General features: G+C 45.8%; 1 protein-coding gene across 5 annotated transcripts in view; it reads right to left on the bottom strand.

Moving 5' to 3' along the window:
* Positions 1–3,913: 3,913 nt before the first annotated feature.
* LOC110516214 (ornithine aminotransferase, mitochondrial) overlaps positions 3,914–23,789 on the bottom strand; it is a 36,612-nt gene continuing 16,736 nt past the window's right edge. For 4 of the 5 annotated variants that reach the window (XM_090228920.1, XM_090228921.1, XM_090228923.1 and 1 more), the window contains 5 exons: positions 23,582–23,704; positions 22,972–23,100; positions 20,553–20,666; positions 5,503–5,647; positions 3,914–4,782 (listed from right to left, as the gene is read on the bottom strand). In XM_090228920.1, coding sequence (XP_090085046.1) covers positions 4,622–4,782; positions 5,503–5,647; positions 20,553–20,666; positions 22,972–23,100; positions 23,582–23,704 — 672 coding nt within the window. In that variant the 3' untranslated portion in view covers positions 3,914–4,621. Of the gene's footprint in view, positions 4,783–5,502; positions 5,648–20,552; positions 20,667–22,971; positions 23,101–23,223; positions 23,275–23,581; positions 23,705–23,789 lie in introns of those variants that run through there. The other variant, XM_090228924.1, reaches the window with a different exon arrangement.

Genomic DNA, 23,789 nt, shown 5'->3' with positions numbered 1-23,789 from the left:
TGTTGTTTTTTTTAAGAGCCTTATAAATGTCCTCTTAATGATTCTGTGGGTGAATTTAACAGGGAATAATTAAACTGTTGTTTCCTATGGTCATTATCTCATCGTAAAACGAGAACGTATGAGGTTTGAACCAAACCAGGCTGTATAGACGGGGAACCTTCTACTTCAATATTTATAGATATTAAAAATGGCTACAACTAGATAAAGTGAATAAAAATAATTTTTTAAAGATTGACAGGACATCAGAATAAGATTCAAGCTATTTATTATCAGGAACATTTTATGTAACAACCTAAACTATAGTATCGCAATAGAATCCCAACATTACATTCAGCCTGCAACAGTTTCCAGTCGGTTTTAAAATGTCGTTTTCTCTTTAGCAAGTTTTCAACAAACACTGGGAGCATCTCAAATGGTTCCCGTATTTCCTACATTGTGCAATAGTTGAACCGGCTCCCATAGAGATCCATTTGAGAGGCACCCACAGACCGTACAGATGCTGACGAGGTCTCCGACCAAACGGACCTCAGCAGAGGAACAGACGGCTCCTAAACGACGTCAACTCCTAAACGACGTCAACTCATAACCGCATCGTCTCTGGAGGAAAGTACAATATATCGCAAATTATAAAACTGGATGGGGTCGGGCCTTTGAACGCTGATTAGCTGAAAGCCGTGGTATATCAGACCGTATACCACGGGTATGATAAAACATTCATTTTGACTGTTGTAATTACGTTGGTAACCAGTTTATAATATAGCAATAAGGCACCTCGGGGGGGATTGTGATACATGGCCATTATACCATGGCTAAAGGCCACGTTGCACCGTTCCTAAGGACAGCCCTTAGCCGTGGTATATCAGACCGTATCCCACGGCTAAAGGCCACGTTGCACCGTTCCTAAGAACAGCCCTTAGCCGTGGTATATCAGACCGTATCCCACGGCTAAGGGCCGCGTTGCACCGTTCCTAAGAACAGCCCTTAGCCGTGGTATATCAGACCGTATACCACGGCTAAGGGCCGCGTTGCACCGTTCCTAAGAACAGCCCTTAGCCGTGATATAATGGCCATATACCAAACCCCCTCGTTCCTTATGGCTTAATTAGAGGTTGTCTCTGAAATGGCACCCTATTTCCTTAGTAGTGCACTACTTTAGACCAGGCCCTATAGGGTAGTAGTGCACTACTTTAGACCAGGCCTATAGGGTAGTAGTGCACTACTTTAGACCAGGGTCTATAGGGTAGTAGTGCACTACTTTAGACCAGGCCCTATAGGGTAGTAGTGAACTACTTTAGACCAGGGCCTATAGGGGTCACTACTTTAGACCAGGGTCTATAGGGTAGTAGTGCACTACTTTAGACCAGGGTCTATAGGGTAGTAGTGCACTACTTTAGACCAGGGTCTATAGGGTAGTAGAGCACTACTTTAGACCAGGCCCTATAGGGTAGTAGTGCACTACTTTAGACCAGGCCCTATAGGGTAGTAGTACACTACTTTAGACCAGGGCCTATAGGGCTCACTACTTTAGACCAGGCCCTATAGGGTAGTAGTGCACTACTTTAAACCAGGCACTATAGGGTAGTAGTGCACTACTTTAGACCAGGGCCTATAGGGCTCACTACTTTAGACCAGGGTCTATAGGGTAGTAGTGCACTACTTTAGACCAGGCCCTATAGGGTAGTAGTACACTACTTTAGACCAGGCCCTATAGGGTAGTAGTGCACTACTTTAGACCAGGCCCTATAGGGTAGTAGTGCACTACTTTAGACCAGGCACTATAGGGTAGTAGTGCACTACTTTAGACCAGGGCCTATAGGGCTCACTACTTTAGACCAGGGTCTATAGGGTAGTAGTGCACTACTTTAGACCAGGCCCTATAGGGTAGTAGTACACTACTTTAGACCAGGCCCTATAGGGTAGTAGTGCACTACTTTAGACCAGGCCCTATAGGGTAGTAGTGCACTACTTTAGACCAGGGTCTATAGGGCTCACTACTTTAGACCAGGGTCTATAGGGTAGTAGTGCACTACTTTAGACCAGGCCCTATAGGGTAGTAGTGCACTACTTTAGACCAGGCCTATAGGGTAGTAGTGCACTACTTTAGACCAGGGCCCTATAGGGTAGTAGTGCACTACTTTAGACCAGGGCCTATAGGGCTCACTACTTTAGACCAGGGTCTATAGGGTAGTAGTGCACTACTTTAGACCAGGGTCTATAGGGTAGTAGTGCACTACTTTAGACCAGGGTCTATAGGGTAGTAGTGCACTACTTTAGACCAGGACCTATAGGGTAGTAGTGCACTACTTTAGACCAGGCCTATAGGGTAGTAGTGCACTACTTTAGACCAGGGCCTATAGGGTAGTAGTGCACTACTTTAGACCAGGGTCTATAGGGTAGTAGTGCACTACTTTAGACCAGGCCTATAGGGTAGTAGTGCACTACTTTAGACCAGGGTCTATAGGGTAGTAGTGCACTACTTTAGACCAGGGCCTATAGGGTAGTAGTGCACTACTTTAGACCAGGCCCTATAGGGTAGTAGTGCACTACTTTAGACCAGGCCTATAGGGTAGTAGTGCACTACTTTAGACCAGGGCCTATAGGGTAGTAGTGCACTACTTTAGACCAGGGCCTATAGGGTAGTAGTGCACTACTTTAGACCAGGGCCTATAGGGCTCACTACTTTAGACCAGGCCTATAGGGTAGTAGTGCACTACTTTAGACCAGGCCTATAGGGTAGTAGTGCACTACTTTAGACCAGGCCTATAGGGTAGTAGTGCACTACTTTAGACCAGGGCCTATAGGGCTCACTACTTTAGACCAGGGCCTATAGGGTAGTAGTGCACTACTTTAGACCAGGGCCTATAGGGTAGTAGTGCACTACTTTAGACCAGGCCTATAGGGTAGTAGTGCACTACTTTAGACCAGGGCCTATAGGGTAGTAGTGCACTACTTTAGACCAGGGCCTATAGGGTAGTAGTGCACTACTTTAGACCAGGGCCTATAGGGTAGTAGTGCACTACTTTAGACCAGGGTCTATAGGGTAGTAGTGCACTACTTTAGACCAGGCCCTATAGGGTAGTAGTGCACTACTTTAGACCAGGGTCTATAGGGTAGTAGTGCACTACTTTAGACCAGGCCCTATAGGGTAGTAGTGCACTACTTTAGACCAGGACCTATAGGGTAGTAGTGCACTACTTTAGACCAGGCCCTATAGGGTAGTAGTGCACTACTTTAGACCAGGCCCTATAGGGTAGTAGTGCACTACTTTAGACCAGGGCCTATAGGGTAGTAGTGCACTACTTTAGACCAGGCCCTATAGGGTAGTAGTGCACTACTTTAGACCAGGCCCTATAGGGTAGTAGTGCACTACTTTAGACCAGGCCCTATAGGGTAGTAGTGCACTACTTTAGACCAGGGCCTATAGGGTAGTAGTGCACTACTTTAGACCAGGGTCTATAGGGTAGTAGTGCACTACTTTAGACCAGGGTCTATAGGGTAGTAGTGCACTACTTTAGACCAGGCCTATAGGGTAGTAGTGCACTACTTTAGACCAGGCCCTATAGGGTAGTAGTGCACTACTTTAGACCAGGGTCTATAGGGTAGTAGTGCACTACTTTAGACCAGGGTCTATAGGGTAGTAGTGCACTACTTTAGACCAGGGTCTATAGGGTAGTAGTGCACTACTTTAGACCAGGCCTATAGGGTAGTAGTGCACTACTTTAGACCAGGGCCTATAGGGTAGTAGTGCACTACTTTAGACCAGGGTCTATAGGGTAGTAGTGCACTACTTTAGACCAGGGTCTATAGGGTAGTAGTGCACTACTTTAGACCAGGCCTATAGGGTAGTAGTGCACTACTACCGTTTTTAAAAAGGTTTTCTGTGGTTTGTTAGAATAACAGAACAGAACAGCAGTTCAATTCTTTCATAGTTTTTAATAGTGGTATAATATTCCCCTTTAAATACTTAAAACATCCTTAATGGTTGTACCGGTGTCTTACAGTAAAACATTTTCTGCTCATTTCACCAACAAGCAAATAAATTACTTTAACCTTTAAATAATTCAATCTGTTTCTTTGTTTTTAAAACACTGCTCCGTTTTAGAAAGTGAAAAACCTTTTGTTTAAGCACGTTACATTTTTAAAAACATTTTGCTGCGGGAGTAGTTGCCAGATTTAACAACAAAATTAAAATCAGTATCTGAACCGTCTTCCAGCTAAGCAGATGCAAGAGTTAAAAACATCCCTGGGTTAAAGGTCATCCCAAGTTGCTTCGGAGCAGCAGTGTTACCCTGTAAAACCCATTTCAGTCCCAGCACTTCAAAAGAGAAAAACCTTCTCAGGTTGGATGATGCTTAGATTGACATTACGACAAAATGGCAGTACTGTGGAAAACCAAAACCCACAAAAAATAATTCTCCACTTACATTCTCATAGTAAATTAACTTAAGAGAGTACTGCTTACAATACAATAACACTTATTCTCTAAATGTTTAGAGTTAGTAACAAATTCCAATAGATGATAGTTCACAGCAGATTGATAGTTGTTGTTTTTCCAGATCAGTTAAGATTAGAAGGCTGTCACTGTTGGTTCCAGTGTTCTAGAATTAGTTCCCGGGCGGTTCTAGAAGGACATGATGGTTCTCTGGATGATGTCGGCACACTCTCTGACCTCGTGGTCTTTAATGATGAGGGGAGGGGCCAGACGGATGATGTCACCGTGGGTGGGCTTGGCCAACAGTCCGTTGTCACGGAGACGCATGCACACTCTCCAGGCATCATAGTCTGAGGGGGAAGAAAAGTGAGAGCGCACACACACACACACACACACACACACACGGGGTCAAAGCTTCAGCCTACAGAGCAACAACATCAAATTTAAGATAGATAGAAGCTTGTTGTGTAAATACATTTGTTTAGTATAAAACGATAAACTGTTGATCCAAATACCTGCCATTAAAATGACAAAGTCATTAGGAATATTAGGTATTTACATTGGGTAAAATAACTACCTATTGAGATGCATGACAGAAAATGATACACCGTCTCTTTAAGAGCATTAAGTTAGTTAGTGAAGACATGCAACAGACAAATAACATCATTATTATTTGGGTATCTGTTGAAGGGTTGGTGTTAGTATACGGGCCAGAACTGTTGAAGGGTTGGTGTTAGTATACGGGCCAGAACTGTTGAAGGGTTGGTGTTAGTATACGGGCCAGAACTGTTGAAGGGTTGGTGTTAGTATACGGGCCAGAACTGTTGAAGAGTTGGTGGAGTGTCTAACAGCCAAGTGATTCCACATCAGATACACCCATACCTTTAGTCTCCTTGACGACGATAGTGTGTCTAACAGCCAAGTGATTCCACATCAGATACACCCGTACCTTTAGTCTCCTTGACGACGATAGTGTGTCTAACAGCCAAGTGATTCCACATCAGATACACCCGTACCTTTAGTCTCCTTGACGACGATAGTGTGTGATTCCACATCAGATACACCCATACCTTTAGTCTCCTTGATGACGATGGCGTTGAGGAGACCCTTCCCACGGACGATGGGGACGATCTCTTTAGGAAGCTTTGACAGTTCTGACCTCAGCAACTGGCCCATCTTCTCAGCGTTCTCCGCCAGCTTCTCTTCCTCCAGAACCTGTCAGGGAGGACAACGTACTGTTAGAGGAGGCCTGTTACTACCTCAAATCAGCCTGACGAACCGGTGTCTGTATGTCGCCTCGCTACTTGCTGTATATAGCCCCTCTACTGTCTATAGCCCCTCTACTGTCTATAGCCCCTCTCCTGTCTATAGCCCCTCTCCTGTCTATAGCCCCTCTCCTGTCTATAGCCCCTCTCCTGTATATAGCCCCTCTCCTGTATATAGCCCCTCTCCTGTACATAGCAATCACTCAGAGGAGATAGGAGCCCAAGTTCTGTGGTCAGAGGAGATAGGAGCCCAAGTTCTGTGGTCAGAGGAGATAGGAGCCCAAGTTCTGTGGTCAGAGGAGATAGGAGCCCAAGTTCTGTGGTCAGAGGAGATAGGAGCCCAAGTTCTGTGGTCAGAGGAGATAGGAGCCCAAGTTCTGTGGTCAGAGGAGATAGGAGCCCAAGTTCTGTGGTCAGAGGAGATAGGAGCCCAAGTTCTGTGGTCAGAGGAGATAGGAGCCCAAGTTCTGTGGTCAGAGGAGATAGGAGCCCAAGTTCTGTGGTCAGAGGAGATAGGAGCCCAAGTTCTGTGGTCAGAGGAGATAGGAGCCCAAGTTCTGTGGTCAGAGGAGATAGGAGCCCAAGTTCTGTGGTCAGAGGAGATAGGAGCCCAAGTTCTGTGGTCAGAGGAGATAGGAGCCCAAGTTCTGTGGTCAGAGGAGATAGGAGCCCAAGTTCTGTGGTCAGAGGAGATAGGAGCCCAAGTTCTGTGGTCAGAGGAGATAGGAGCCCAAGTTCTGTGGTCAGAGGAGATAGGATGGTCCCACCCACTGCTTTGAAGTCTGTCTGTTACTCTGGAGAGTATCCCATCTTACTCAACCAGCTAGTCAGATTCAGCAGTCTGTTACTCTGGGGAGTATCCCATCTTACTCAACCAGCTAGTCAGATTCAGCAGTCTGTTACTCTGGGGAGTATCCCGTCTTACTAAACCAGCTTGTCAGATATAGTACTCTCATCTGTCTGTTACTCTGGGGAGTATCCCGTCTTACTAAACCAGCTAGTCAGATTCAGCAGTCTGTTACTCTGGGGAGTATCCCATCTTACTCAACCAGCTAGTCAGATTCAGCAGTCTGTTACTCTGGGGAGTATCCCATCTTACTCAACCAGCTAGTCAGATTCAGCAGTCTGTTACTCTGGGGAGTATCCCATCTTACTAAACCAGCTAGTGAGATACAGTACTCTTATCTGTATGTTGCTCTGGGGAGTATCCCATCTTACTCAACCAGCTAGTCAGATTCAGCAGTCTGTTACTCTGGGGAGTATGCCATCTTACTCAACCAGCTAGTCAGATTCAGCTGTCTGTTACTCTGGGGAGTATGCCATCTTACTCAACCAGCTAGTCAGATTCAGCAGTCTGTTACTCTGGGGAGTATCCCATCTTACTCAACCAGCTAGTCAGATTCAGCCGTCTGTTGCTCTGGGGAGTATCCCGTCTTACTCAACCAGCTAGTCAGATTCAGCTGTCTGTTACTCTGGGGAGTATCCCATCTTACTAAACCAGCCTGTCAGATTCAGCTGTCTGTTACTCTGGGGAGTATCCCATCTTACTCAACCAGCTAGTCAGATTCAGCTGTCTGTTACTCTGGGGAGTATCCCATCTTACTCAACCAGCTAGTCAGATTCAGCAGTCTGTTACTCTGGGGAGTATCCCATCTTACTCAACCAGCTAGTCAGATTCAGCAGTCTGTTACTCTGGGGAGTATCCCGTCTTACTAAACCAGCTTGTCAGATACAGTACTCTCATCTGTCTGTTACTCTGGGGAGTATCCCGTCTTACTAAACCAGCTAGTCAGATTCAGCAGTCTGTTACTCTGGGGAGTATCCCATCTTACTCAACCAGCTAGTCAGATTCAGCAGTCTGTTACTCTGGGGAGTATCCCATCTTACTCAACCAGCTAGTCAGATTCAGCAGTCTGTTACTCTGGGGAGTATCCCATCTTACTAAACCAGCTAGTGAGATACAGTACTCTTATCTGTATGTTGCTCTGGGGAGTATCCCATCTTACTCAACCAGCTAGTCAGATTCAGCAGTCTGTTACTCTGGGGAGTATGCCATCTTACTCAACCAGCTAGTCAGATTCAGCTGTCTGTTACTCTGGGGAGTATGCCATCTTACTCAACCAGCTAGTCAGATTCAGCAGTCTGTTACTCTGGGGAGTATCCCATCTTACTCAACCAGCTAGTCAGATTCAGCTGTCTGTTACTCTGGGGAGTATCCCGTCTTACTCAACCAGCTAGTCAGATTCAGCTGTCTGTTACTCTGGGGAGTATCCCATCTTACTCAACCAGCTAGTCAGATTCAGCTGTCTGTTACTCTGGGGAGTATCCCGTCTTACTCAACCAGCTAGTCAGATTCAGCTGTCTGTTACTCTGGGGAGTATCCCATCTTACTCAACCAGCTAGTCAGATTCAGCTGTCTGTTGCTCTGGGGAGTATGCCATCTTACTCAACCAGCTAGTCAGATTCAGCAGTCTGTTACTCTGGGGAGTATGCCATCTTACTCAACCAGCTAGTCAGATTCAGCAGTCTGTTGCTCTGGGGAGTATCCCATCTTACTAAACCAGCTAGTCAGATACAGTACTCATCTGTCTGTTACTCTGGGGAGTATGCCATCTTACTCAACCAGCTAGTCAGATTCAGCAGTCTGTTGCTCTGGGGAGTATCCCATCTTACTAAACCAGCTAGTCAGATACAGTACTCATCTGTCTGTTACTCTGGGGAGTATCCCATCTTACTCAACCAGCTAGTCAGATTCAGCAGTCTGTTGCTCTGGGGAGTATCCCATCTTACTAAACCAGCTAGTCAGATACAGTACTCAGCTGTCTGTTGCTCTGGGGAGTATCCCATCTTACTAAACCAGCTTGTCAGATACAGTACTCATCTGTCTGTTACTCTGGGGAGTATGCCATCTTACTCAACCAGCTAGTCAGATTCAGCAGTCTGTTACTCTGGGGAGTATCCCATCTTACTAAACCAGCTAGTCAGATTCAGCAGTCTGTTGCTCTGGGAAGTATCCCATCTTACTAAACCAGCTAGTCAGATACAGTACTCATCTGGCTGTTACTCTGGGGAGTATGCCATCTTACTCAACCAGCTAGTCAGATTCAGCTGTCTGTTACTCTGGGGAGTATCCCGTCTTACTCAACCAGCTAGTCAGATTCAGCAGTCTGTTACTCTGGGGAGTATCCCATCTTACTCAACCAGCTAGTCAGATTCAGCAGTCTGTTACTCTGGGGGGTATCCCGTCTTACTCAACCAGCTAGTCAGATTCAGCTGTCTGTTACTCTGGGGAGTATCCCATCTTACTCAACCAGCTAGTCAGATTCAGCTGTCTGTTACTCTGGGGAGTATCCCATCTTACTCAACCAGCTAGTCAGATTCAGCTGTCTGTTACTCTGGGGAGTATCCCATCTTACTCAACCAGCTAGTCAGATTCAGCTGTCTGTTACTCTGGGGAGTATCCCATCTTACTCAACCAGCTAGTCAGATTCAGCTGTCTGTTACTCTGGGGAGTATCCCATCTTACTCAACCAGCTAGTCAGATTCAGCTGTCTGTTAATCTGGGGAGTATCCCGTCTTACTAAACTAGCTAGTCAGACACAGTACTCTCATCTGTATGTTGCTCTGGGGAGTATGCTATCTTACTAAACCAGCTAGTCAGATTCAGCTGTCTGTTACTCTGGGGAGTATGCCATCTTACTAAACCAGCTAGTCAGATTCAGCAGTCTGTTGCTCTGGGGAGTATGCCATCTTACTAAACCAGCTAGTCAGATTCAGCAGTCTGTTGCTCTGGGGAGTATCCCATCTTACTCAACCAGCTAGTCAGATTCAGCTGTCTGTTACTCTGGGGAGTATCCCATCTTACTCAACCAGCTAGTCAGATTCAGCTGTCTGTTACTCTGGGGAGTATCCCATCTTACTCAACCAGCTAGTCAGATTCAGCTGTCTGTTAATCTGGGGAGTATCCCGTCTTACTAAACTAGCTAGTCAGACACAGTACTCTCATCTGTATGTTGCTCTGGGGAGTATCCCATCTTACTAAACCAGCTAGTCAGATTCAGCAGTCTGTTACTCTGGGGAGTATGCCATCTTACTCAACCAGCTAGTCAGATTCAGCTGTCTGTTACTCTGGGGAGTATCCCATCTTACTAAACCAGCTAGTCAGATTCAGCAGTCTGTTACTCTGGGGAGTATGCCATCTTACTCAACCAGCTAGTCAGATTCAGCTGTCTGTTACTCTGGAGAGTATCCCATCTTACTCAACCAGCTTGTCAGATACAGTACTCATCTGTCTGTTACTCTGGGGAGTATCCCATCTTACTAAACCAGCTAGTGAGATACAGTACTCTCATCTGTATGTTGCTCTGGGGAGTATGCCATCTTACTCAACCAGCTAGTCAGATTCAGCAGTCTGTTAATCTGGGGAGTATCCCATCTTACTAAACCAGCTAGTGAGATACAGTACTCTCATCTGTATGTTGCTCTGGGGAGTATCCCGTCTTACTAAACCAGCTAGTCAGACACAGTACTCTCATCTGTATGTTGCTCTGGGGAGTATCCCGTCTTACTAAACCAGCTAGTCAGACACAGTACTCTCATCTGTATGTTGCTCTGGGGAGTATCCCGTCTTACTAAACCAGCTAGTCAGATATGATGACTTGACTGCTTGAAGGAATGAATGAGACACTACATGGCCACAACATGCTGGTCCAATATCTCAAACAAAAATCATGGGCATTAATATGGAGTTGGTCCCCCCATTGCTGCTATAACAGCCTCCACTCTTCTGGGATGACTTTCCACTAGATGTTGGAACATTGCTGCTATCACAGCCTCCACTCTTCTGGGAAGGCTTTCCACTAGATGTTGGAACATTGCAGCTAGAACAGCCTCCACTCTTCTGGGAAGGCTTTCCACTAGATGTTGGAACATTGCTGCTATAACAGCCTCCACTCTTCTGGGAAGGCTTTCCACTAGATGTTGGAACATTACTGCTATACCAGCCTCCACTCTTCTGGGAAGGCTTTCCACTAGATGTTGGAAGTTTACGAACTGACTTGTTGGAAAGGTGGCATCCTATGACAGTGCCACGTTGAAAGTCACTGAGCTCTTCAGTAAGGCCATTCTACTGACAATGTTTGTCTATGGAGATTACATGGCAGTGTGCTAGATTTTATACACCTGTCAGCAACGGCTGTGGCTGAAATAGCCGAATCCACTAATTTGAAGGGGCATCCACATACTTCTGACCAGGCAGTATACGTGACTGCCCGGACTGATGGATGGTAGAAGGAATCACCCAAGACATCCAGCCTAGCCAAAGCTAAAAGGATGAATGGTAGAAGGAGTCACCCAAGACATCCAGCCTAGCCAAAGCTAAAAGGATGAATGGTAGGAGTCACCCAAGACATCCAGCCTAGCCAAAGCTAAAAGGATGAATGGTAGAAGGAGTCACCCAAGACATCCAGCCTAGCCAAAGCTAAAAGGATGAACGGTAGGAAGAGTCACCTAAGACATCTAGCCTAGCCAAAGCTAAAAGGATGAATGGTAGAAGGAGTCACCCAAGACATCCAGCCTAGCCAAAGCTAAAAGGATGAATGTAGAAGGAGTCACCCAAGACATCCAGCCTAGCCAAAGCTAAGAGGATGAATGTAGAAGGACCCTCTATTCCTGAAACTATCCGCCGCCATTGTCGCAACCCCTATTACCAGCCTGTTCAACCTCTCTTTCATATCGTCTGAGATCCCCAAGGATTGGAAAGCTGCCGCAGTCATCCCCCTCTTCAAAGGGGGCGACACCCTGGACCCAAACTGTTACAGACCTATATCCATCCTGCCCTGCCTATCTAAGGTCTTCGAAAGCCAAGTCAACAAACAGGTCACTGACCATCTTGAATCCCACCGTACCTTCTCCGCTGTGCAATCTGGTTTCCGAGCCGGTCACGGGTGTACCTCAGCCACGCTCAAGGTACTAAACGATATCATAACCGCCATCGATAAAAGACAGTACTGTGCAGCCGTCTTCATAGACCTTGCCAAGGCTTTCGACTCTGTCAATCACCGTATTCTTATCGGCAGACTCAGTAGCCTCGGTTTTTCGGATGACTGCCTTGCCTGGTTCACCAATTACTTTGCAGACAGAGTTCAGTGTGTCAAATCGGAGGGCATGCTGTCCGGTCCTCTGGCAGTCTCTATGGGGGTGCCACAGGGTTCAATTCTCGGGCCGACTCTTTTCTCTGTATATATCAATGATGTTTCTCATGCTGCGGGCGATTCCCTGATCCACCTCTACGCAGACGACACCATTCTATATACTTCCGGCCCGTCCTTGGACACTGTGCTATCTAACCTCCAAACGAGCTTCAATGCCATACAGCACTCCTTCCGTGGCCTCCAACTGCTCTTAAACGCTAGTAAAACCAAATGCATGCTTTTCAACCGTTCGCTGCCTGCACCCGCACGCCTGACCAGCATCACCACCCTGGATGGTTCCGACCTTGAATATGTGGACATCTATAAGTACCTAGGTGTCTGGCTAGACTCTAAACTCTCCTTCCAGACCCATATCAAACATCTCCAATCGAAAATCAAATCAAGAGTCGGCTTTCTATTCCGCAACAAAGCCTCCTTCACTCACGCCGCCAAACTTACCCTAGTAAAACTGACTATCCTACCGATCCTCGACTTCGGCGACGTCATCTACAAAATTGCTTCCAACACTCTACTCAGCAAACTGGATGCAGTCTATCACAGTGCCATCCGTTTTGTCACTAAAGCACCTTATACCACCCACCACTGCGACTTGTATGCTCTAGTCGGCTGGCCCTCGCTACATATTCGTCGCCAGACCCACTGGCTCCAGGTCATCTACAAGTCCATGCTAGGTAAAGCTCCGCCTTATCTCAGTTCACTGGTTACGATGGCAACACCCATCCGTAGCACGCGCTCCAGCAGGTGTATCTCACTGATCATCCCTAAAGCCAACACCTCATTTGGCCGCCTTTCGTTCCAGTTCTCTGCTGCCTGTGACTGGAACGAATTGCAAAAATCGCTGAAGTTGGAGACTTTTATCTCCCTCACCAACTTCAAACATCTGCTATCTGAGCAGCTAACCGATCGCTGCAGCTGTACATAGTCTATTGGTAAATAGCCCACCCATTTTCACCTACCTCATCCCCATACTGTTTTTATTTATTTATTTTTATTTTTCTGCTCTTTTGCACACCAATATCTCTACCTGTACATAACCATCTGATCATTTATCACTCCAGTGTTAATCTGCTAAATTGTAATTATTTGCCTACCTCATGCCTTTTGCACACAATGTATATATAGACTCCCCTTTTTTTCTACTGTGTTATTGACTTGTTAATTGTTTACTCCATGTGTAACTCTGTGTTGTCTGTTCACACTGCTATGCCTTATCTTGGCCAGGTCGCAGTTGCAAATGAGAACTTGTTCTCAACTAGCCTACCTGGTTAAATAAAGGTGTTCTCAACTAGCCTACCTGGTTAAATAAAGGTATTCTCAACTAGCCTACCTGGTTAAATAAAGGTGTTCTCAACTAGCCTACCTGGTTAAATAAAGGTATTCTCAACTAGCCTACCTGGTTAAATAAAGGTGTTTTCAACTAGCCTACCTGGTTAAATAAAGGTATTCTCAACTAGCCTACCTGGTTAAATAAAGGTATTCTCAACTAGCCTACCTGGTTAAATAAAGGTATTCTCAACTAGCCTACCTGGTTAAATAAAGGTATTCTCAACTAGCCTACCTGGTTAAATAAAGGTATTCTCAACTAGCCTACCTGGTTAAATAAAGGTATTCTCAACTAGCCTACCTGGTTAAATAAAGGTGTTTTCAACTAGCCTACCTGGTTAAATAAAGGTATTCTCAACTAGTCTACCTGGTTAAATAAAGGTATTCTCAACTAGCCTACCTGGTTAAATAAAGGTATTCTCAACTAGCCTACCTGGTTAAATAAAGGTATTCTCAACTAGCCTACCTGGTTAAATAAAGGTATTCTCAACTAGCCTACCTGGTTAAATAAAGGTGTTTTCAACTAGCCTACCTGGTTAAATAAAGGTATTCTCAACTAGCCTACCTGGTTAAATAAAGGTATTCTCAACTAGCCTACCTGGTTAAATAAAGGTATTCTCAACTAGCCTACCTGGTTAAATAAAGGTGTTTTCAACTAGCCTACCTGGTTAAATAAAGGTATTCTCAACTAGCCTACCTGGTTAAATAAAGGTGTTCTCAACTAGCCTACCTGGTTAAATAAAGGTGTTTTCAACTAGCCTACCTGGTTAAATAAAGGTGTTCTCAACTAGCCTACCTGGTTAAATAAAGGTGTTCTCAACTAGCCTACCTGGTTAAATAAAGGTGTTTTCAACTAGCCTACCTGGTTAAATAAAGGTATTCTCAACTAGCCTACCTGGTTAAATAAAGGTGTTCTCAACTAGCCTACCTGGTTAAATAAAGGTGTTCTCAACTAGCCTACCTGGTTAAATAAAGGTGTTTTCAACTAGCCTACCTGGTTAAATAAAGGTATTCTCAACTAGCCTACCTGGTTAAATAAAGGTGTTCTCAACTAGCCTACCTGGTTAAATAAAGGTGTTTTCAACTAGCCTACCTGGTTAAATAAAGGTATTCTCAACTAGCCTACCTGGTTAAATAAAGGTGTTCTCAACTAGCCTACCTGGTTAAATAAAGGTGTTCTCAACTAGCCTACCTGGTTAAATAAAGGTATTCTCAACTAGCCTACCTGGTTAAATAAAGGTGTTCTCAACTAGCCTACCTGGTTAAATAAAGGTGTTCTCAACTAGCCTACCTGGTTAAATAAAGGTGTTCTCAACTAGCCTACCTGGTTAAATAAAGGTGAAATAAAAATAAATAAAAAAAAGAAGGAGTCACCCAAGACATCCAGCCTAGCCAAAGCTAAAAGGATGAATGGTAGAAGGAGTCACCCAAGACATCCAGCCTAGCCAAAGCTAAAAGGATGAATGGTAGGAGGAGTCACCCAAGACATCAAGCCTAGCCAAAGCTAAAAGGATGAATGGTAGGAGGAGTCACCCAAGACATCAAGCCTAGCCAAAGCTAAAAGGATGAATGGTAGGAGGAGTCACCCAAGACATCCAGCCTAGCCAAAGCTAAAAGGATGAATGGTAGAAGGAGTCACCCAAGACATCCAGCCTAGCCAAAGCTAAAAGGATGAATGGTAGGAGGAGTCACCCAAGACATCCAGCCTAGCCAAAGCTAAAAGGATGAATGGTAGAAGGAGTCACCCAAGACATCCAGCCTAGCCAAAGCTAAAAGGATGAATGGTAGAAGGAGTCACCCAAGACATCCAGCCTAGCCAAAGCTAAAAGGATGAATGGTAGGAGGAGTCACCCAAGACATCCAGCCTAGCCAAAGCTAAAAGGATGAATGGTAGGAGGAGTCACCCAAGACATCCAGCCTAGCCAAAGCTAAAAGGATGAATGGTAGGAGGAGTCACCCAAGACATCCAGCCTAGCCAAAGCTAAAAGGATGAATGGTAGGAGGAGTCACCCAAGACATCCAGCCTAGCCAAAGCTAAAAGGATGAATGGTAGGAGGAGTCACCCAAGACATCCAGCCTAGCCAAAGCTAAAAGGATGAATGGTAGGAGGAGTCACCCAAGACATCCAGCCTAGCCAAAGCTAAAAGGATGAATGGTAGGAGGAGTCACCCAAGACATCCAGCCTAGCCAAAGCTAAAAGGATGAATGGTAGGAGGAGTCACCCAAGACATCCAGCCTAGCCAAAGCTAAAAGGATGAATGGTAGAAGGAGTCACCCAAGACATCCAGCCTAGCCAAAGCTAAAAGGATGAATGGTAGAAGGAGTCACCCAAGACATCCAGCCTAGCCAAAGCTAAAAGGATGAATGGTAGAAGGAGTCACCCAAGACATCCAGCCTAGCCAAAGCTAAAAGGATGAATGGTAGAAGGAGTCACCCAAGACATCAAGCCTAGCCAAAGCTAAAAGGATGAATGGTAGGAGGAGTCACCCAAGACATCCAGCCTAGCCAAAGCTAAAAGGATGAATGGTAGAAGGAGTCACCCAAGACATCCAGCCTAGCCAAAGCTAAAAGGATGAATGGTAGGAGTCACCCAAGACATCCAGCCTAGCCAAAGCTAAAAGGATGAATGGTAGGAGGAGTCACCCAAGACATCCAGCCTAGCCAAAGCTAAAAGGATGAATGGTAGGAGGAGTCACCCAAGACATCCAGCCTAGCCAAAGCTAAAAGGATGAATGGTAGGAGGAGTCACCCAAGACATCCAGCCTAGCCAAAGCTAAAAGGATGAATGGTAGGAGGAGTCACCCAAGACATCCAGCCTAGCCAAAGCTAAAAGGATGAATGGTAGGAGGAGTCACCCAAGACATCCAGCCTAGCCAAAGCTAAAAGGATGAATGGTAGGAGGAGTCACCCAAGACATCCAGCCTAGCCAAAGCTAAAAGGATGAATGGTAGGAGGAGTCACCCAAGACATCCAGCCTAGCCAAAGCTAAAAGGATGAATGGTAGGAGGAGTCACCCAAGACATCCAGCCTAGCCAAAGCTAAAAGGATGAATGGTAGGAGGAGTCACCCAAGACATCCAGCCTAGCCAAAGCTAAAAGGATGAATGGTAGGAGGAGTCACCCAAGACATCCAGCCTAGCCAAAGCTAAAAGGATGAATGGTAGAAGGAGTCACCCAAGACATCCAGCCTAGCCAAAGCTAAAAGGATGAATGGTAGGAGTCACCCAAGACATCCAGCCTAGCCAAAGCTAAAAGGATGAATGGTAGGAGGAGTCACCCAAGACATCCAGCCTAGCCAAAGCTAAAAGGATGAATGGTAGGAGGAGTCACCCAAGACATCCAGCCTAGCCAAAGCTAAAAGGATGAATGGTAGGAGGAGTCACCCAAGACATCCAGCCTAGCCAAAGCTAAAAGGATGAATGGTAGGAGGAGTCACCCAAGACATCCAGCCTAGCCAAAGCTAAAAGGATGAATGGTAGGAGGAGTCACCCAAGACATCCAGCCTAGCCAAAGCTAAAAGGATGAATGGTAGGAGGAGTCACCCAAGACATCCAGCCTAGCCAAAGCTAAAAGGATGAATGGTAGGAGGAGTCACCCAAGACATCCAGCCTAGCCAAAGCTAAAAGGATGAATGGTAGGAGGAGTCACCCAAGACATCCAGCCTAGCCAAAGCTAAAAGGATGAATGGTAGAAGGAGTCACCCAAGACATCCAGCCTAGCCAAAGCTAAAAGGATGAATGGTAGAAGGAGTCACCCAAGACATCCAGCCTAGCCAAAGCTAAAAGGATGAATGGTAGGAGGAGTCACCCAAGACATCCAGCCTAGCCAAAGCTAAAAGGATGAATGGTAGAAGGAGTCACCCAAGACATCAAGCCTAGCCAAAGCTAAAAGGATGAATGGTAGAAGGAGTCACCCAAGACATCCAGCCTAGCCAAAGCTAAAAGGATGAATGGTAGGAGGAGTCACCCAAGACATCCAGCCTAGCCAAAGCTAAAAGGATGAATGGTAGGAGGAGTCACCCAAGACATCCAGCCTAGCCAAAGCTAAAAGGATGAATGGTAGAAGGAGTCACCCAAGACATCCAGCCTAGCCAAAGCTAAAAGGATGAATGGTAGAAGGAGTCACCCAAGACATCCAGCCTAGCCAAAGCTAAAAGGATGAATGGTAGAAGGAGTCACCCAAGACATCCAGCCTAGCCAAAGCTAAAAGGATGAATGGTAGAAGGAGTCACCCAAGACATCCAGCCTAGCCAAAGCTAAAAGGATGAATGGTAGGAGGAGTCACCCAAGACATCCAGCCTAGCCAAAGCTAAAAGGATGAATGGTAGAAGGAGTCACCCAAGACATCCAGCCTAGCCAAAGCTAAAAGGATGAATGGTAGGAGTCACCCAAGACATCCAGCCTAGCCAAAGCTAAAAGGATGAATGGTAGAAGGAGTCACCCAAGACATCCAGCCTAGCCAAAGCTAAAAGGATGAATGGTAGGAGGAGTCACCCAAGACATCCAGCCTAGCCAAAGCTAAAAGGATGAATGGTAGAAGGAGTCACCCAAGACATCCAGCCTAGCCAAAGCTAAAAGGATGAATGGTAGGAGGAGTCACCCAAGACATCCAGCCTAGCCAAAGCTAAAAGGATGAATGGTAGAAGGAGTCACCCAAGACATCAAGCCTAGCCAAAGCTAAAAGGATGAATGGTAGAAGGAGTCACCCAAGACATCCAGCCTAGCCAAAGCTAAAAGGATGAATGGTAGAAGGAGTCACCCAAGACATCAAGCCTAGCCAAAGCTAAAAGGATGAATGGTAGAAGGAGTCACCCAAGACATCCAGCCTAGCCAAAGCTAAAAGGATGAATGGTAGAAGGAGTCACCCAAGACATCCAGCCTAGCCAAAGCTAAAAGGATGAATGGTAGGAGTCACCCAAGACATCCAGCCTAGCCAAAGCTAAAGTGGGACTATTGTTTCTTCAATGTGTCAATGTTTGAATCTATACCTCCGTTTTGGATTTGTCCACATTTAAGTGTGCGGGCGTCTCCATCTCTCCTAATGTTTGAATCAGTCCATAGCCAAATAACTAACTAGCTGAATCTGTCCATAGCCAAATAACTAACTAGCTGAATCTGTCCATAGCCAAATAGCTAACTAGCTGAATCTGTCCATAGTCAAATAACTAACTAGCTGAATCTGTCCATAGCCAAATAACTAACTAACTAGCGGAATCTGTCCATAGCCAAATAACGAACTAGCTGAATCTGTCCATAGCTAAATAACTAACTAGCTAGCTAACTAGCTGAATCTGTCCATAGCTAAATAACTAACTAGCTAGCTAAATCTGTCCATAGCCAAATAACTAACTAGCTGAATCTGTCCATAGCTAAATAACTAACTAGCTAGCTAACTAGCTGAATCTGTCCATAGCCAAATAACTAACTAGCTGAATCTGTCCATAGCCAAATAACTAACTAGCTGAATCTGTCCATAGCCAAATAACTAACTAGCTAGCTAACTAGCTGAATCTGTCCATAGCTAAATAACTAACTAGCTGAATCTGTCCATAGCTAAATAACTAACTAGCTAGCTAACTAGCTGAATCTGTCCATAGCCAAATAACTAACTAGCTGAATCTGTCCATAGCCAAATAACTAACTAGCTGAATCTGTCCATAGCCAAATAACTAACTAGCTAGCTAACTAGCTGAATCTGTCCATAGCTAAATAACTAACTAGCTAGCTAACTAGCTGAATCTGTCCATAGCCAAATAACTAACTAGCTGAATCTGTCCATAGCTAAATAACTAACTAGCTAGCTAACTAGCTGAATCTGTCCATAGCCAAATAACTAACTAGCTGAATCTGTCCATAGCCAAATAACTAACTAGCTGAATCTGTCCATAGCTAAATAACTAACTAGTTGAATCTGTCCATAGCTAAATAACTAACTAGCTAGCTAACTAGCTGAATCTGTCCATAGCCAAATAACTAACTAGCTGAATCTGTCCATAGCTAAATAACTAACTAGCTAGCTAACTAGCTGAATCTGTCCATAGCCAAATAACTAACTAGCTGAATCTGTCCATAACCAAATAACTAACTAGCTGAATCTGTCCATAGCCAAATAACTAACTAGCTAGCTAACTAGCTGAATCTGTCCATAGCTAAATAACTAACTAGCTAGCTAACTAGCTGAATCTGTCCATAGCTAAATAACTAACTAGCTGAATATGTCCATAGCTAAATAACTAACTAGCTAGCTAACTAGCTGAATATGTCCATAGCCAAATAACTAACTAGCTGAATCTGTCCATAGCCAAATCACTAACTAGCTGAATCTGTCCATAGCCAAATAACTAACTAGCTAGCTAACTAGCTGAATCTGTCCATAGCTAAATAACTAACTAGCTAGCTAACTAGCTGAATCTGTCCATAGCTAAATAACTAACTAGCTGAATCTGTCCATAGCTAAATAACTAACTAGCTAGCTAACTAGCTGAATCTGTCCATAGCCAAATAACTAACTAGCTGAATCTGTCCATAGCTAAATAACTAACTAGCTGAATCTGTCCATAGCCAAATAACTAACTAGCTAGCTAACTAGCTGAATCTGTCCATAGCTAAATAACTAACTAGCTGAATCTGTCCATAGCCAAATAACTAACTAGCTGAATCTGTCCATAGCCAAATAACTAATTAGCTGAATCTGTCCATAGCCAAATAACTAACTAGCTGAATCTGTCCATAGCCAAATAACTAACTAGCTGAATCTGTCCATAGCCAAATAACTAACTAGCTAGCTGAATCTGTCCATAACCAAATAACTAACTAACTAGCTGAATATGTCCATAGCTAAATAACTAACTAGCTAGCTAACTACCTGAATCTGTCCATAGCTAAATAACTAACTAGCTAGCTAACTAGCTGAATCTGTCCATAGCTAAATAACTAACTAGCTGAATATGTCCAATGCAAATAACTAACTAACTGAATCTGTCCATAGCCAAATAGCTAACTAGCTGAATCTGTCCATAGTCAAATAACGAACTAGCTGAATCTGTCCATAGCCAAATAACTAACTAGCTAGCGGAATCTGTCCATAGCCAAATAACGAACTAGCTGAATCTGTCCATAGCTAAATAACTAACTAGCTAGCTAACTAGCTGAATCTGTCCATAGCTAAATAACTAACTAGCTAGCTAAATCTGTCCATAGCCAAATAACTAACTAGCTGAATCTGTCCATAGCTAAATAACTAACTAGCTAGCTAACTAGCTGAATCTGTCCATAGCTAAATAACTAACTAGCTGAATAACTAAAAGCTAGCTACCACGTACCTCTAGAGCTGCCATGGCAACGCCACAGGCCAGAGGGTTTCCTCCGTACGTAGAGCCGTGCTCTCCAGGCTTGATGGTCAGCATCACCTCATCATCACACAGCACCGCAGACACCTGGCAGGACAAGGTATATATCAGAGACTGACATGACCCAGTCACACCATGACCCAGTCCCAACATGACCCAGTCCCAACATGACCCAGTCCCAACATGACCCAGTCCCAACATGACTCAACATGTCCCAGTCCCAACATGACCGAGTCCCAACATGACCCAGTCCCAACAGTCACAACATGACCCAGTCCCAACATGACCCAGTCCCAACATGACTCAACATGTCCCAGTCCCAACATGACCCAGCCCCAACATTACCCAGTCCCAACAGTCACAACATGACCCAGTCCCAACATGACCCAGTCACAACATGACCCAGTCACAACAGTCCCAACATGACCCAGTCCCAACAGTCCCAACATGACCCAGTCCCCACATGACCCAGTCCAAACAGTCCCAACATGACCCAGTCCCAACATGACCCAGTCCAAACAGTCCCAACATGACCCAGTCCCAACATGACCCAGTCCAAACAGTCCCAACATGACCCAGTTACAACATGACCCAGTCCCAACAGTCCCAACATGACCCAGTCACAACATGACCCAGTCCCAACAGTCCCCACATGACCCAGTCCCAACATGACCCACTCCCAACATGACCCAGTCCCAACATGACCCAGTCCCAACATGACCCAGTCACAACATGACCCAGTCACAACAGTCCCAACATGACCCAGTCACAACAGTCCCAACATGACCCAGTCCCAACATGACCCAGTCCCAACATGACCCAGTCCCAACATGACCCAGTCACAACATGACCCAGTCACAACAGTCCCAACATAACCCAGTCCCAACATGACCCAGTCCCAACATGACCCAGTCCCAACATGACCCAGTCCCAACAGTCCCCACATGACCCAGTCCCAACATGACCCACTCCCAACATGACCCAGTCCCAACATGACCCAGTCCCAACATGACCCAGTCCCCACATGACCCAGTCCCAACATGACCCACTCCCAACATGACCCAGTCCCAACATGACCCAGTCCCAACATGACCCAGTCACAACATGACCCAGTCACAACAGTCCCAACATGACCCAGTCACAACAGTCCCAACATGACCCAGTCCCAACATGACCCAGTCCCAACATGACCCAGTCACAACATGTCCCAGTCCCAACATGACCCAGCCCCAACATTACCCAGTCCCAACAGTCACAACATGACCCAGTCCCAACATGACCCAGTCACAACATGACCCAGTCACAACAGTCCCAACATGACCCAGTCCCAACAGTCCCAACATGACCCAGTCCCCACATGACCCAGTCCAAACAGTCCCAACATGACCCAGTCCCAACATGACCCAGTCCAAACAGTCCCAACATGACCCAGTCCCAACATGACCCAGTCCAAACAGTCCCAACATGACCCAGTTACAACATGACCCAGTCCCAACAGTCCCAACATGACCCAGTCACAACATGACCCAGTCCCAACAGTCCCCACATGACCCAGTCCCAACATGACCCACTCCCAACATGACCCAGTCCCAACATGACCCAGTCCCAACATGACCCAGTCACAACATGACCCAGTCACAACAGTCCCAACATGACCCAGTCACAACAGTCCCAACATGACCCAGTCCCAACATGACCCAGTCCCAACATGACCCAGTCACAACATGACCCAGTCACAACAGTCCCAACATAACCCAGTCCCAACATGACCCAGTCCCAACATGACCCAGTCCCAACATGACCCAGTCCCAACAGTCCCCACATGACCCAGTCCCAACATGACCCACTCCCAACATGACCCAGTCCCAACATGACCCAGTCCCAACATGACCCAGTCCCCACATGACCCAGTCCCAACATGACCCAGTCCCAACATGACCCAGTCCCAACATGACCCAGTCCCAACATGACCCAGTCACAACATGACCCAGTCACAACAGTCCCAACATGACCCAGTCACAACAGTCCCAACATGACCCAGTCCCAACATGACCCAGTCACAACATGACCCAGTCCCAACATGACCCAGTCCCAACATGACCCAGTCCCAACATGCCCCAGTCCCAACATGCCCCAGTCCCAACATGCCCCAGTCCCAACATGCCCCAGTCCCAACATGCCCCAGTCCCAACAGGCCCCAGTCCCAACAGTCCCAACAGGCTGAATAAGCAGTGAGTCACAAAAGGAAGTGAATTAAACCATGAATATTCACGTATTAAATGAGACCCATCCCATACTAAATTATTAGACAGCATTTTCATTCCGTAAATCAAAAATGAGGAGCACAACAACATGGCGGGGAACGTAGTGTAACAGTGTTGTGTTTACTCACAGGGTAGACGCCTCCTGACAGAGCCTTTCCCAGGATCACGATGTCAGGACGTACTTCCTCATGGTCCACGGCCAGTCGTCTGCCCGTACGGGCCAGTCCAGTCTGCACCTCGTCGGCTATGAACAGCACCTAAACATGGGAACAGAGAGATATCAGTAGAGTCTATGTCTGACTGGGCCTCTACATTACAGCCAGCTCATCGGCTATGAACAGCACCTAAACATGGGAACAGAGAGGTATCAGTAGAGTCTATGTCTGATCGGGCCTCTACATTACAGCCAGCTCATCGGCTATGAACAGCACCTAAACCCCATGCAGAAGGAGATATTCAAATCACATTTAATTTATAAAAAGGCCTTTTTTTTAAATCAACAGTTGCCACAAAAGTGTTTTATTATAACCTGGTCTCTAGACCCAAGCACAGGGAAGCACAGTAACAAGGAAAAAGCTATATCAGTATTTATTTATTTATTTTACAACAATAAAACATTGACAAATGGACCAAAAGTGTTGGGGGAAAAAGTGTCCGTTTCCAAAAGACACAAAACAGATCAACCGATGATTCTCAAGGCCTTTTTTTTGTGCCGACGCCGAAACGTCTCGTACTCACGTTGTTCCGAGTGCAGAGTTGTCTGACAGTGGTGAGGTATCCGGGGTCAGGGACCACCACCCCAGCCTCTCCCTGGATGGGCTCCACCATGAAGGCTGCTACGTTAGGGTCCTGGAGAGCTTTCTGGGCACAACCATCAGCACACAGTCAGTGATAACAGATCATATCTCATCAATGGTTTTTACAGTGGTGGAGACACTCCCTTTGC

The sequence above is a fragment of the Oncorhynchus mykiss genome, unplaced genomic scaffold (assembly GCF_057628025.1).
Source record: "Oncorhynchus mykiss isolate SJ-2025 unplaced genomic scaffold, ASM5762802v1 scaffold103, whole genome shotgun sequence".
In the NCBI taxonomy this organism is placed as follows: domain Eukaryota; kingdom Metazoa; phylum Chordata; class Actinopteri; order Salmoniformes; family Salmonidae; genus Oncorhynchus; species Oncorhynchus mykiss.
The sequence above is the reverse complement of the archived record's forward strand: the minus strand, read 5'-3'. Positions and strand labels throughout refer to the sequence as shown.